The sequence below is a fragment of the Theropithecus gelada genome, chromosome 12 (assembly GCF_003255815.1).
Source record: "Theropithecus gelada isolate Dixy chromosome 12, Tgel_1.0, whole genome shotgun sequence".
NCBI lineage: Eukaryota > Metazoa > Chordata > Mammalia > Primates > Cercopithecidae > Theropithecus > Theropithecus gelada.
The window spans coordinates 110,493,074-110,505,591 of record NC_037680.1 but is presented as its reverse complement, the minus strand read 5'-3'; the positions used below and the strand labels follow the sequence as shown (position 1 = coordinate 110,505,591).

The window sequence follows — 12,518 nt, the reverse complement described above, 5'->3', positions numbered from 1 at the left end:
CTGAGTGGTCTAATTTTGACACCAAATCTTTTATCTGTCATAAAAGACAAAGTACAGCTAGATGAAAAGGTATAAAGGGTGAAAAAAAGCCTTGAGAGCAATTTGAAAACAGAATGACTCCTGACAGGCTGAGAGAAAGCAATTCCTTCTCATCATGTAACTCTGTTTCTCTTCCAGAAAAAAATTATTCAAACTAGATTCCAACTTTCCTATGGCTTAAGTTCAATTATCCCAACATAAAACTGTGGCTTATTTCTTTGGACAGTTATTCAAAGATTCGATGCCTAACCTATCACTTAGAATCCCAGCTCCTATTCAGCATTCTGTACCTTTAAGGGAAACTTTTCAGATAGAAAAACAACTAAATGGATATATGTAATATATTCCTTTTCAACTTCCTTACAGGTTTTACCAACGTATAAAATGCATGAGGCATATTATGCATATTGCAGAGAAATTTAACATGAATATAGTTGAACAGAAGCTCTTTAAACACTTCCAATTCCTGCAAACACCTAGTGCATTTAGATTTTTGCAACACACATACACGCACTCTAAAAATTCCATAATTACAAAGGATAATGACCTAGTTTTGGTTTCCCCAGAAAAAATCTGAGACAAGGATTTGAGGCAAGTAGTTTATTTTGGACGTGATCTCAGAGAAACCAATGGAGACCTGAGGAAATGATACCAGAAAAAAGGGGAACCCAATAAAAAGTGCATTATCAAGCCAATTATCTTGGTGGATAACTAGAGATCAGCCCCACTAGCCAACTCTAGGAGCCAGAGTAGGGCACAAACCTTCAAGTCAGCTCCTTCAAGTGTGGGTATTTATACACTGCTGGGCTCGGATCAGGATAAACTGTCGGCAAAGAGTTACAGGTGCTGGCAATTGGGAACTGGGCCTTCCTGTACTTAAAATGAGAAGTCCTGCGGGATTATAGGTGTTACAGCCACAAAATTGTCTCCAGTGAATATCCAGATTTATCCTCTGAAAATATGCACTTCCCGCCTTTACTCACAAAAGAGCACGCGAGCTGCTATTTTAAGCATTTCATGGCCGGTGAAGGATGACAAGAGCATGCAGCTATTTGTTTGCCCCTATTCTCTATTAGATACCTTCAGAAAGTATACCACACCAAGCTCTGTAATTAAGAAAACCTGAGGCCGGGCACGGTGGTTCACACCTGTAATCCCAACACTTGGGAGGCCAAGGCAGGCAAATCACCTGAGGTCAAGAGTTTGAGACCATCCTGGCCAACGTGGTGAAACTCCATATCTACTAAAAATACAAAAATTAGCCAGGCATGGTGGCTCACGCCTGTAATCCCAGCTACTTGAGAGGCTGAGGCAGGAGAATCGCTTGAATCTGGGAGGCGGAGGTTGCAGTGAGCTGAGATTGGGCCACTGCACTCCAGCCTCAGCAACAGCGTGAGACTCTGTCTCAAAAAAAAAAAAAAAGAAAAAAGAAAAGAAAAAAGAGGCCGGGCGCGGTGGCTCACGCCTGTAATCCCAGCACTTTGGGAGGCCGAGGCAGACAGATCACGAGGAGAGGAGTTTGAGACCAGCCTGGCCAACATGGTGAAACCCCGTATCTACTAAAAATACAAAAATTAGCCGGGCATGGTGGCGGGTACCTGTAGTCCCAGCTACTTGGGAGGCTGAGGCAGAAGAATTGCTCAAACCCAGGAGGCAGAGATTGCAGTGAGCTGAGATTGGGCCACTGCACTCCAGCCTTGGTGACAGAGCAAGACTCTGCCTCAAAAAAAAAAAAAAAAAAGAAAGAAAAGGAAAAGGAAAAAGAAAAACTGCAACTAGTCTGAAATATAGTATAGTATAGAACACAAAGCAAGACATTAGAAATAGCAGAGACTCACCCTATAGACAGACGCCTTATCTTAAGTAAACGGAGTTAAAAAAAAAAAAAAAATTAACAATGTCAATGTGTTAAGTATTTTATGGCAACAAGACAGGGAGTAGGGAAAATGGAGATATCTTGTGAGGAAAGCCTCAAAATATCCGAGAATTCAAGCAGGCAACTCTCCCAGTACCTACGTGGAGTTCTATGTCCATCTCGTCCCGGCCATTTCTGTCTTCCTTCCGGAAGCCTCTTCGGAAGTTTGCAACCAGTTTCCAGACAAACGTGAGGAGGGCATCATTATAGGAATTCTTGGCGATCTGCAGATTCCGGTACACAAGGGTGCTGAAGTGGTTGGAGAAGAGCTCGGTGAGGACATCGTGAGTGAGAAACTTCCGCAGGTTCAAGCCGTTCTCCAGAAAGAGGCGGACAAACTTGGGTCTGTCCTTTATGAGAGCCGTAAACATGACTTCTTGAAGGTCAGCAGACTAAGGAGAAAGAACAGCGACAGTACTAACAACACTACACAAATATGGTAAAGAAAACACTAGGCATTTTTCTTCCTCAGCAGCACCGTATTTCCAGTCACAGAGTAATAATATCTTCAACTTCTCTTTCAATCCTGTCTTGAGAGTAAAATGTATCTTTTTTCCATTTTAACACAACAGAGGATTACAGTTCAAACCTCTAAACAGGGGAATGGCATGGTGAAATCTTTGTCATCAGCTAGATGTGAATTTGGTTGTGACTTACCTCCTTGCTAAAGTAGAGATAAATACACCCATGTAGAGATGACATTGGTCAAAAATTTTCCCCACTATCAGACATAGAGGAAACACTCGATCAGAGGGTGGGGGTGTGGGGGTAGTAGTATAGCTGGAACCACCTCTCTGAAGTTGACAGTAGATACCAGTTATGACCCAGCCACCACCGCTGTCTCTACACTGCACTGTGGGATCTGCTGCCCTTCACAGATGCCCAGGAACCTTCTATTATGGTGACTGCGTTCTCAAATACAGGTGTTAAAATAGAATGCATCAAACTATATGCAAACCACATGCCACCAAGCCAATGTCTGGTCATGTTACATACCAATAAGTCACTGGAACACTTGACAATAATACTTGATTGTTATCTGTCTCCAGCTCTACTTTCTGGGCTTCTGACAAAACTTAGCCCATAGGAACTTACGGAGAATCTTAAGAAAGATCACCAGCATTTTGGGAGGCCAAGGTGGGAAAACCACTTGAGGTCAGGAGTTTGAGACCAGCCTGGCCAACAGGGTGAAACCCCATCTCTATTAAAAAAAAATTTTAAAAAAAATAGCCAGGTGTGGTGGCACGCACCTGTAGTCCCAGCTACTCGGGAGGCTGAGGCACGAGAATCGCTTGAACCCAGGAGGCAGAGGTTGCAGTGAGCCGAGATCACACCACTGCACTCCAGCCTGGGTGACAGAGCAAGACTCCATCTCAAGAAAAAAAAAAAAAAAAGGATCATCAATGTTTCCTTCAGACACAACCCAGTGGACTACAGGCCACTCCAGCTCTCAGTCGTGTTCTGTGTGTCCTCCATAGCATTTCTCACAATTTTATTCCACTGCCAACATTTAAAAATTAGAAAATTCATCAAAATCCACATTTCTAGCATTAAAATCTCAAGAGTAAAAGCTGCCAGGCACAGTGGCTTACACCTGTAATCCCAGCCCTTTGGGAGGCCGAAGTGGGCGGATCACTTGAGGTCAGGAGTTCGAGATCAGCCTGGTCAACATGGTGAAACCTCATCTCTACATCTCTACTAAAAATAAAAAAGTTAGCCAGGTGTGGTGGCAGGTGCCTGTAATCCCAGCTGCTTGGGAGGCTGAGGCAGGAGAATCACTTGAACCTGGGAGGCAGAGGTTGCAGTGAGCCAAAATTGCAAAATTGCAAGCCAAAATTGCTTGGGTGACAGAGTGAGACTCCATCTCAAAAATAAAATAAAATAAAATAAGCTGGGCATGGTGGCTCATGCCTATAATCCCATCACTTTGGGAGGCTGAGGCAGGTAGATTACCTGAGGTCAGAAGTTCGAGACCAGCCTGGCCAGCCTGGTAAAACCCCATCTCTATTAATAATACAAAAATTAGCTTGGCGTGGTGGCACACACCTGTAATCCCAGCTACTCTGGAGGCTGAGGCAGGAGAATCGCTTGAACCCGGGAGGCGGAGGTTGCAGTGAGCCGAGATCGTGCCACTGCACTCCAAGCCTGGGCAGCAAGAGTAAAACTCCATCCCCCGCCGCCCCCCCACAAAAAAAAGAGTAAAAACCAGCAGCTCCAACAACATGGGAACCATCAGTGGGAGCCAAGGGGCAGCTGCTTCCCAGAGCCTTGGATCTCCAGCTCCCCACAGTCCCCACCACTCCTCCCTGGGACCTACAGACCCACTTATTCTCTTACACTGTGTGCCTGATACCTGGTCTAGGTGGATGTCTTCTGCCCACGGCAGCATTAATGAGTTTTGTTCCTGCCTAATGTTGGTCTCATGGGGATCACACATTGCTTAGAGAAGGAGTTGTCAAGGGTCCCCTGAGTCCCCACATTGTGGATCCTGCAGGGTTCAGCAGGGGAAGAGGGGGCTACCTCTGGAAAGATGGCAGCTATGATTTCTCTTCTGTCCCTTAAGGAAGTGTTCCTCATGTCCAGCATTTCACTTTTCTTTTCTAAATCCATTGGCCTTTCCACTGGTCACACACTCGCTAGCATAGGGCAGTGGTTCTCAAACTTTAATCAGAACCACTTGGAGGGCCTGGTAACTGCAGAATGCTGGGAGTCAATATTGGAATTTCTGTAAGTCTGAAGTGGAGCCTGGTGATTTGCAAGGTAGCAAGTGCCAAGGTTATTCCCAGGCTGCCACCAGTCCAGGACTCACACCTTGAGAACCACTAGCATATGGGAAGAGGCTTTGCCGCCAGTCACATCTTTGCTTTCAAACCTTGAGTCTACCATTTTCCAGCCATGTGACCTGGAATATTGTGTCTCTGAGCCTCAGTTTGCTCTTCTAAGAAATAGATGGTTGCAAGGATGAAATAAGCTAACACAGGTCAAATTCCTCTCAGAGATGCAAGTTCAGACCAGGCCCTCAAAAACCTATCAGCAACTCCCCCTGCCATGATACTGATGAGGCCCTGATTTCATAACCACAAAGGGGATCATCCATGCTGTGGACTGGTGTGACGGGCAAGTGAACACACATAGGGCAATTTATCAGTATTCCGGAGATTTTTATTTTAAAACAAATAATGCTTCATATGTGCCAATGCTCTAAGCACTTTAGAAACATTATCTGATTTAATCATTGTAACAGCCCAAGGAGATAAGTACTGCTATTATCGTCATCTCCATTTTCAGATGAGCGGTTGGGTACTGGTAAACACTGAACCACTGGCTCTCTCAAAGAAAACAGAAGCCCTGATTTGTAGTGTTTTCTGATTCCTACGGTGTAAATACTTCCATTGTGGCCAAGTTTCAGCTACCAATGTGACATCACTAAACACAGAATCGGGAAGAGATGTGGAGTGGCTCACCATCATATAGCGTCTCCTGCTTCCACATACAATACACACAGTTGGCCTTCAGAGCAAAGGTAATAGTAAATGTAATCAAATAATTAGAAAATGATATGTTTTGATTATTGATTACCTTTGTAATTCTATAGAATTCTATAAAATCTATGTAATTCTAAGTTTGAAAAATTCACTTTTTTTGGTTTTTGTTTTTTGGGTTTTTTTGTTTGTCTGTTTTGAGACAAGATCTGGCTTTGTTGTCCAGGCTGGAATGCAGTGGTGTGATCTCAGCTCATTACAACCTCCACCTCCTGGGCTCAAGCAATCCTCCCACCTCAGCCACCTAAGTAGCCTGGACTACAGGTGTGTGTCACCACGCCCAGTAAATTTATATATATACATTTTTTTTTGGTAGACATGGGGTTTTGCCATGTTGTCCAGACTGATCTCAAACTCCTGGACTCAAGCAATCCTCTCGCCTTGGCCTCTCAAAGTGCTGGGATTATAGGCATGAGCCACTATGAGCAGCCAAAGATAACCGATTAATAATGACTGTATTTAACAACCAACTCAGAAAATCTCTAAAAATTTAGTAGTTGGCTCTTGTCAGTCAATACAAGCTGGCTCTAACATGCCACTGTAGGAGGAAACTGAGGCATAGGGAGGTTAAATAATTTGCCCAAAGTCATGCAAATGGGCTGACTCCAGAGTCCATTTCCTTAGCCATTGTGCCCTTAACCCTTAGCCATCTTTAGCTGAGTTAATAAAATTAAATGTACCATTCATGACGTGCCTAAGTTTATTTGTACCATCTGACCTCACTTAAATAGAATATTTCACACACAGTAATTCATTTATGAATCAATTGACTGGATCTACTTATAGTTCCACTTTCCCTCCACTAATTAAAGCCTTGCAATGTGCAGCAGGGTTCATTGTACTGCAAACACCATACACAAGATAATGTTTGCTAAAGGAATGAATAATTTAAAAATTCATAAGCCATGACTTTATTTATGCTGTTCTCATTAAAATTGATAGCATGTTAATATAAATCGAGTCTTATTCTTTGATTACACAACAATAGGCCTGAAAGTGTTTTCTGACCCTGTCTGCCAAGAATGAAAGTTATGAAATATATGCACCTTCAAATCTATACATATATGTATAAAAGTACATATATTATCATGGCCCCCTAAAGACTGAAATTAATTTGGAAAAGCCAAAAACAAAGAAGCAGCCTTATAAAACTGAGTGTGATGGTTCATAATAATTGTCATTGAACAAGGCTCCTAGGGCTGACCACACTTTAGTTGTACACAGGAGGATACTGCTGGAAAATGCAATCCTAAAACACTAATCACATTGAAAAGTGAGAAAATGCAGTCTGCTGGAAAGAAAAAAAATGCTTTTTATTGCATGTGCAACTTCCATATTAAAGGTGCTCATATGGCTAGGGGAGTCCTGGTTTCTAGCGCTAAGACAGCAGTCACCAATCTTTTTGGCACAAGGGGCTGATTTCCTGGAAGACAATTTTTCCATTGACCAGGCTGGGGGGATGGTTTTGGGATGATCCAAGAGCATTACATTTATTGTGCACTTTATTTCTATTATTATTACATTGTAATATATAATTAGATAATTGTACTATGCTCATAATGTAGACTCAGTGGGAACTCTGGGCTTGTTTTCCTGCAACTGGACAGTCCCATCTGGGGGTGATGGGAGGCAGTGACAGATCATCAGGCATTAGATTCTCATAGGGAGCGCACAACCTAGATCCCTCGCATGCTCCGTTCACAATAGGGTTCGTGCTCCTAGAGGAAGCTAATGCCACCACTGATCTGACTGAAGGCGGAGCTCAGGCGGGAATGCGAGCAATGGGGAGCTGGTGTAAATACAGATGAAGTTTCACTTGCTTGCCCACTGCTCACTTCCTGCTGTTCCTAACAGGCCATGGACCTGTAACCCTGCTCTAAGACATTCACCGGGGAGTGTCAGTCAAGTTGTTCTCTTTGTCTCTTATGCATCTCATTACGGACAGTTATTTAATCAGAACTTGGCTAGGCAGGTGGGGGCAGGGAGCAAGAGTGCTGCCGTCTTGATCTGTAGTTAAGCTACTTTCAATCATCCAACATATATTTTTCCCATACTTCTGCCCACGCACATCCAGGAGGAGATCTGCATCTCTGCACCCATATGGGGAATCACCCTCATGTTGTGGCTGAAGGCATTGTGGAGCTGATATTATTTTAGACCATTTATTTTTATTATCTCTTCACAACAAACCTACTAAGTCAATGTTATGACCCCATGCTGCAGACAAGGAAATAAAGACTCACCAAACCTGATATTCCGGAATAGAACAATCCTTTAAGAGATTCAGCATTGAATCTTGCTGGAAATGAACCAGCCATTGCCCAGACCACTGTCCAGACCCAACACTAGAATAACCAGGAGAGCTTCATGCTCACCTCCCATCGGCGGTCATTGGTGAAAATCTCATCATTGGCTAAGTCCAGCTGGTTCCACTCCAGCAGAAGCTTCAGCTGCCCATTCCAGTTATCCTTGTCTTGCTCATTGGTGCTGAAGGCTGTAAGAGGGCAGGAAAAGACTCAACTCACCAAAGGCCCAGAAATTAGAGTCAGAACCATTCAGTGTGGCCAATTATCAGAGCTATTTATCACAGGTGATGCTGAGCATGTTCTTTTACATTCAGACACTCAAACTGTCCTTCACTCTATCTTCACTCATTCTTAACCACATCCTGTATGTCCCAAAGTTTATAATGGGGATCAACTCAGGCCACAGTAACGTTTTTCCATTGAATATCCTAACGGTGTAATAATGGTATATTAAGGTTTTTCCCATAGATTCAGATTCCATAGCATTATATTTCAAGGCCATATCTGGCTTATGCTACATCAAATCTATGAAACAATAAGCCACCTTACAACATTGTTATTCTTGTCTTTTCCAGAGCTAATATTTTCTGCATCTATGTATCTGTACAGATGTAATTCCATTTTAATAAATACCTTTATAACCAAATGTCTGGCAAGTACAATAAGAATGATTCTAATAAATTGCTAATGCTTTAATTGCACTTCCAATGTGCCTAGCTCTACTCTAGCTAATTTACATTTACCAGTCACAAATTCAAGTCTAGACAACCCAGGATCTATTTACTATGGGTAACATCTACTTTATGGAATTCTAAAGCAGCAAAGATCCTGAACAAGAATATTTTAACCTGAGTTTCATTCGTAAGCTTCAGGAAATTTGTAAACTCCTGAAATTAAATGCAAAATTACTTATGTGTGAAGTATCTGTGCATATGCATACAAATACGTAGAATGCTAGGACAAAGACCCATAGTTCTGCCATATTCTCAAAGGAATCTGAGGCCCAATAAAAAAATATTTTCAACCACTGTTAGAAAAAGCTCTTTGGAGACCGCTGTGATTGTGTTTGACCAGTATTTTAATGACATAAAAATTATTATTCTACCAAATACATACGACCAAGGAGATTCACCTCACTTGGGCAAGTGTAGTTATTCTAGCTTCCCATCTAAGATCATCAAAATTAAGCACAAGCTTGCCTTTCAATAAAGCTGTTTTATAAAAGAAATGTATCTCATGAAAAGCCACAGAAGGCAACACAAAGCTGACACTTCAAAAGGAGCTATTTTTTACTCACCTTTATACAGAGCGTAGGAGATGGCATTGCTCACAATTTCGTCCCCAGCTTCTTCCATTTTAATAACTGTTAATAGGTGAGAACTTTCAAGAATTTCTTTGAGCTGGTGAAATTAAAGAACAAAGTTGTCAGCCAACAGATTTTAGGCATGAGGAGCATAAACTTCTTTCTTTTTGTGAGAGATCTTTTTTAAAAAGACCACCTGTAGTGGAGTTCCAGATCAGCTTCTCATTTCGGAATTGTAATGAGTCCTTGACTACAGTGAGAATAAAGTACCGGTTATATAAGAGCACACGTATCAAAAAGCCCCTATCAAAAAGCTGAGAGCCTCATTTGACTAGGGATGTGTGCGTCTGTGTGCACGTGCGTGTGTGCATGTGTGTGTGTCACAAAGCTGACACATGGCAGATGCTCAGTTATTAAACGACCGAGTAAATCAAGAAGGGACAATAGAAGACCGTAGACACCATCCAAGTGTGCCCATAAAGATTTAAACGATAGGAAATAAAAGCTCAAATGCAAACAAGAAAGAAGACTTGGAAACTGGAGAAAAAGATTAAGAATTTTCTACATTGTCCTTTGTTATTTTTCTGTAATGTTTAACTTTAAGACATTTTAAAAAGTAAAGAACCCCATAATTCCAAGATTACGAGTACTGGCGAGCCCAGCAGGAGCTTGGTGAGTAGGGCCCCTTCTCGCCAAGGGAGCAAGTCTGGTTTCCATTAGACTGAGTTTGAGGCAATGGTGGGCTTCCCTGGCGACATTTGGAAATAAGGATCTGGAACTGCAGAGGCTCCGCTGGGTGGGAGACGAAGTCTCAGGATCTAGCTGTTTGAAGATGGCAAGAAGAGCCCTTGGATTTGGAAATTAGAAGGCGAACTTTTGAGGCTGCAGCTGCCTGGGAAAGGTGGCGATGGAGGTCTTAGTTCAAAGCACGCAGGTAGTTGATGAATAAATCAATGAAAACTGCAGGAAAAGATAAACCATGGAGATTTTGAAGGAGAGGGTGAACGGGAATGATAGCATGAAGGAAAGGCCCTCTTCATCTGTCTGCAGCCTTTGTTCAGGCTGAAGAATAGGGGTCCAGCTAGGACTGACAGGCAGGGAGCAGGGCTGAAGGTCCCCAAATTCTGGGGCACAAGTGGAGGTGGGCAGTACCAAGGAGTTATTTTTATTTTCCTTTGAAATAAAAAGGAAGAAGAAGAAAATGAATATGGATATCAAGTAAACTGATGGACCCCAGAGACGGCCACAGGGGCCTCCTAGCTGGGACTCCATTCCGCATATTCCTGCCTCCTCCATCCTCTGCCCCACTGCTGCCAGAGTGAGCTCTCCTGAACACAGCTCCCATCTCATTTTCTCCCTACTTCAAACCTTTTAACAATATCCCATTACCCTTGAACAAGACCAAACAGGGCCCAAGGAGCCTCCTGGGCTGGGCCCTCACAAGTTCTTAGCTCCCACTCACCGTTTCCACCCTCATGGCCGTCTTTGACTCCTCAGGCATGCCTCCTACCTCAGGACCTTTGCACATGCAGTTCCCACCACCACCACAACCCCAGCCCCCACGTCATTAACTCTCTCCATCCTTCAGATCTTGGCTCCCATGTCACTTCCTCCAGGAAGCCTTCCAGAAAGCCCCACACCAATCCAGGCTCCCTCAGCACCTGCCTTTCTGTATCCATGTTACCTTTCTTCTGAACACCCATTTCAGCTTGCAATTACAGAATGCATTGTACTGTCATCCCTCGACATAAACCTTTTTTCAACTTCTGTTTTGTCTATGAGAACACAGACTGTTTCTATTGTGTATGCAATTCTTTCTGAAGTGCCTGTTTCAGAACCTGGCACACAGTATATGCTCAACAAATATCTACTGAATAAATTAATAAATGAGAGTTAAAGATGAATAAATGAATGAATGATATCTAGATCGGTTGATAGATTGGAAGACTGTGAAGGGTCAAGTTCTCGAGAAGTTGACAAATAGGCATGGGGGAATAACCGTGGTGGCTTTTAGGAGAGGAAGGTGTGAGTCCAGTGGGAGAGGTATAATGCGTCGCTTAGAGTGGTCAAGAAACTGGGAGTCCAGGTTTGGGGCTGCTTGTCCACATAATCAGTGAGGTCACCCAGGACTGCCCTGGAAAGTTGCCTAATTAATATTTGCCTGAATGTATACTTTCATTAATTAATAATCCCACTCTTGAGCTTGGTCTTTTGGGAAATCTGTACCAATTGCAAAGCCCTATATGAGTGCCTAATTAAAATTCCAGACTAATTTTTATTATTGATATATGTCTTCTGATTGACGTGCTTATAATTATGATATATCATTAGCATATTCAGTATGAATATGAATTAGCTATGAATTGCAGAAAGGATAATATAATCAAAGAAGGTACAATATGCCTTTTAGCCTATTTCAGATGAGTTGCTTGTAACAGTTTTCATGAAGCTGAAATCAAAATCCCTTATAAAGGGTGTGGTAACCCTTCAGATGGCCTCTGTTCGTTGGACACGGCCTGGTCAAGACCTGGTAAGCCAGCTTGTACAAGGAGTAAGAGGAAAGTCACTGAAGTGTGGACCTGGGGCCGTCTTTGGTGGATAAATTAGGAGTCATCTGTTTCTTCCTCTATGGGGATCCCTGAACTGACCACTGAATTTATTCCATCCATCACAGGAAATGACGTTGAGAGTGGTAATCAATAAGCAATCAATACGTAGTGTCTTACTTTGATATGTATACTTTGGAAATGGCCTGTTTATATGATTTTTTTGATTGTTTGTTTTGGTTTTTTTCCTGAGATGGGATCTCACTATGTCACCCAGACTAGAGTGCAATGGCTAGCAGCTCACTGCAGCCTCAAACTCCCTGGCTCAAGTGATTCTCCCACCTCAACCTACCAAGTAGCTGGTACTACAGTTCTATGTCTGGGTAATTTTTGTTTGTTTGTTTGTTTGTTTGTTTGTTTGTAGGGACAGAGTCTCACTACATTGTCCAGGCAGGTCTTGAACTCCTGGCCTCAAGCGATCTTCCAGCCTTGGCCTCCCAAAGGGTTGGGATTACAGACAAGAGTCACTGCACCCAGCGCTGTTTATATGTTGAGAACTGACTCAAAGTAGTTAGGTATGAATGCCTAGAGAATCAAAAAGATATAAGCACTTTGGAAAGGGAGTGCTGCTTTTCCCAACCAACAGAATTCCATAGGGAGAAGCCTCATCACAATTAGCTGCCTGGTCAATCTCCACTTTTTCACTTAGCCCTACTCAGGGTTGGGGAGCAATATTGGCTTTGCCCAGCCAGCCCTCTCCTTCTCTCACTGGGCTTTGCTCCTTGCAAAGTACTAGTGCCCTGGTCTGCAGCCTCCATGTCTAGCCCAGCAGGGAGGTCAGCAGGTATCCGGGGCTGCCTGTGTCAG

The 12,518-nt window shown here is 43.0% G+C and overlaps 1 protein-coding gene across 3 annotated transcripts in view; it reads right to left on the bottom strand.

Moving 5' to 3' along the window:
• The window catches only part of TRPM8 (transient receptor potential cation channel subfamily M member 8), a 99,574-nt gene that overhangs the window by 54,520 nt on the left and 32,536 nt on the right, over positions 1 to 12,518 (bottom strand). For all 3 annotated transcript variants that reach the window (XM_025404601.1, XM_025404600.1, XM_025404602.1), the window contains 3 exons: positions 9,100 to 9,202; positions 7,872 to 7,990; positions 2,056 to 2,346 (listed from right to left, as the gene is read on the bottom strand). In XM_025404601.1, coding sequence (XP_025260386.1) covers positions 2,056 to 2,346; positions 7,872 to 7,990; positions 9,100 to 9,202 — 513 coding nt within the window. The remainder of the gene's footprint in view (positions 1 to 2,055; positions 2,347 to 7,871; positions 7,991 to 9,099; positions 9,203 to 12,518) is intronic.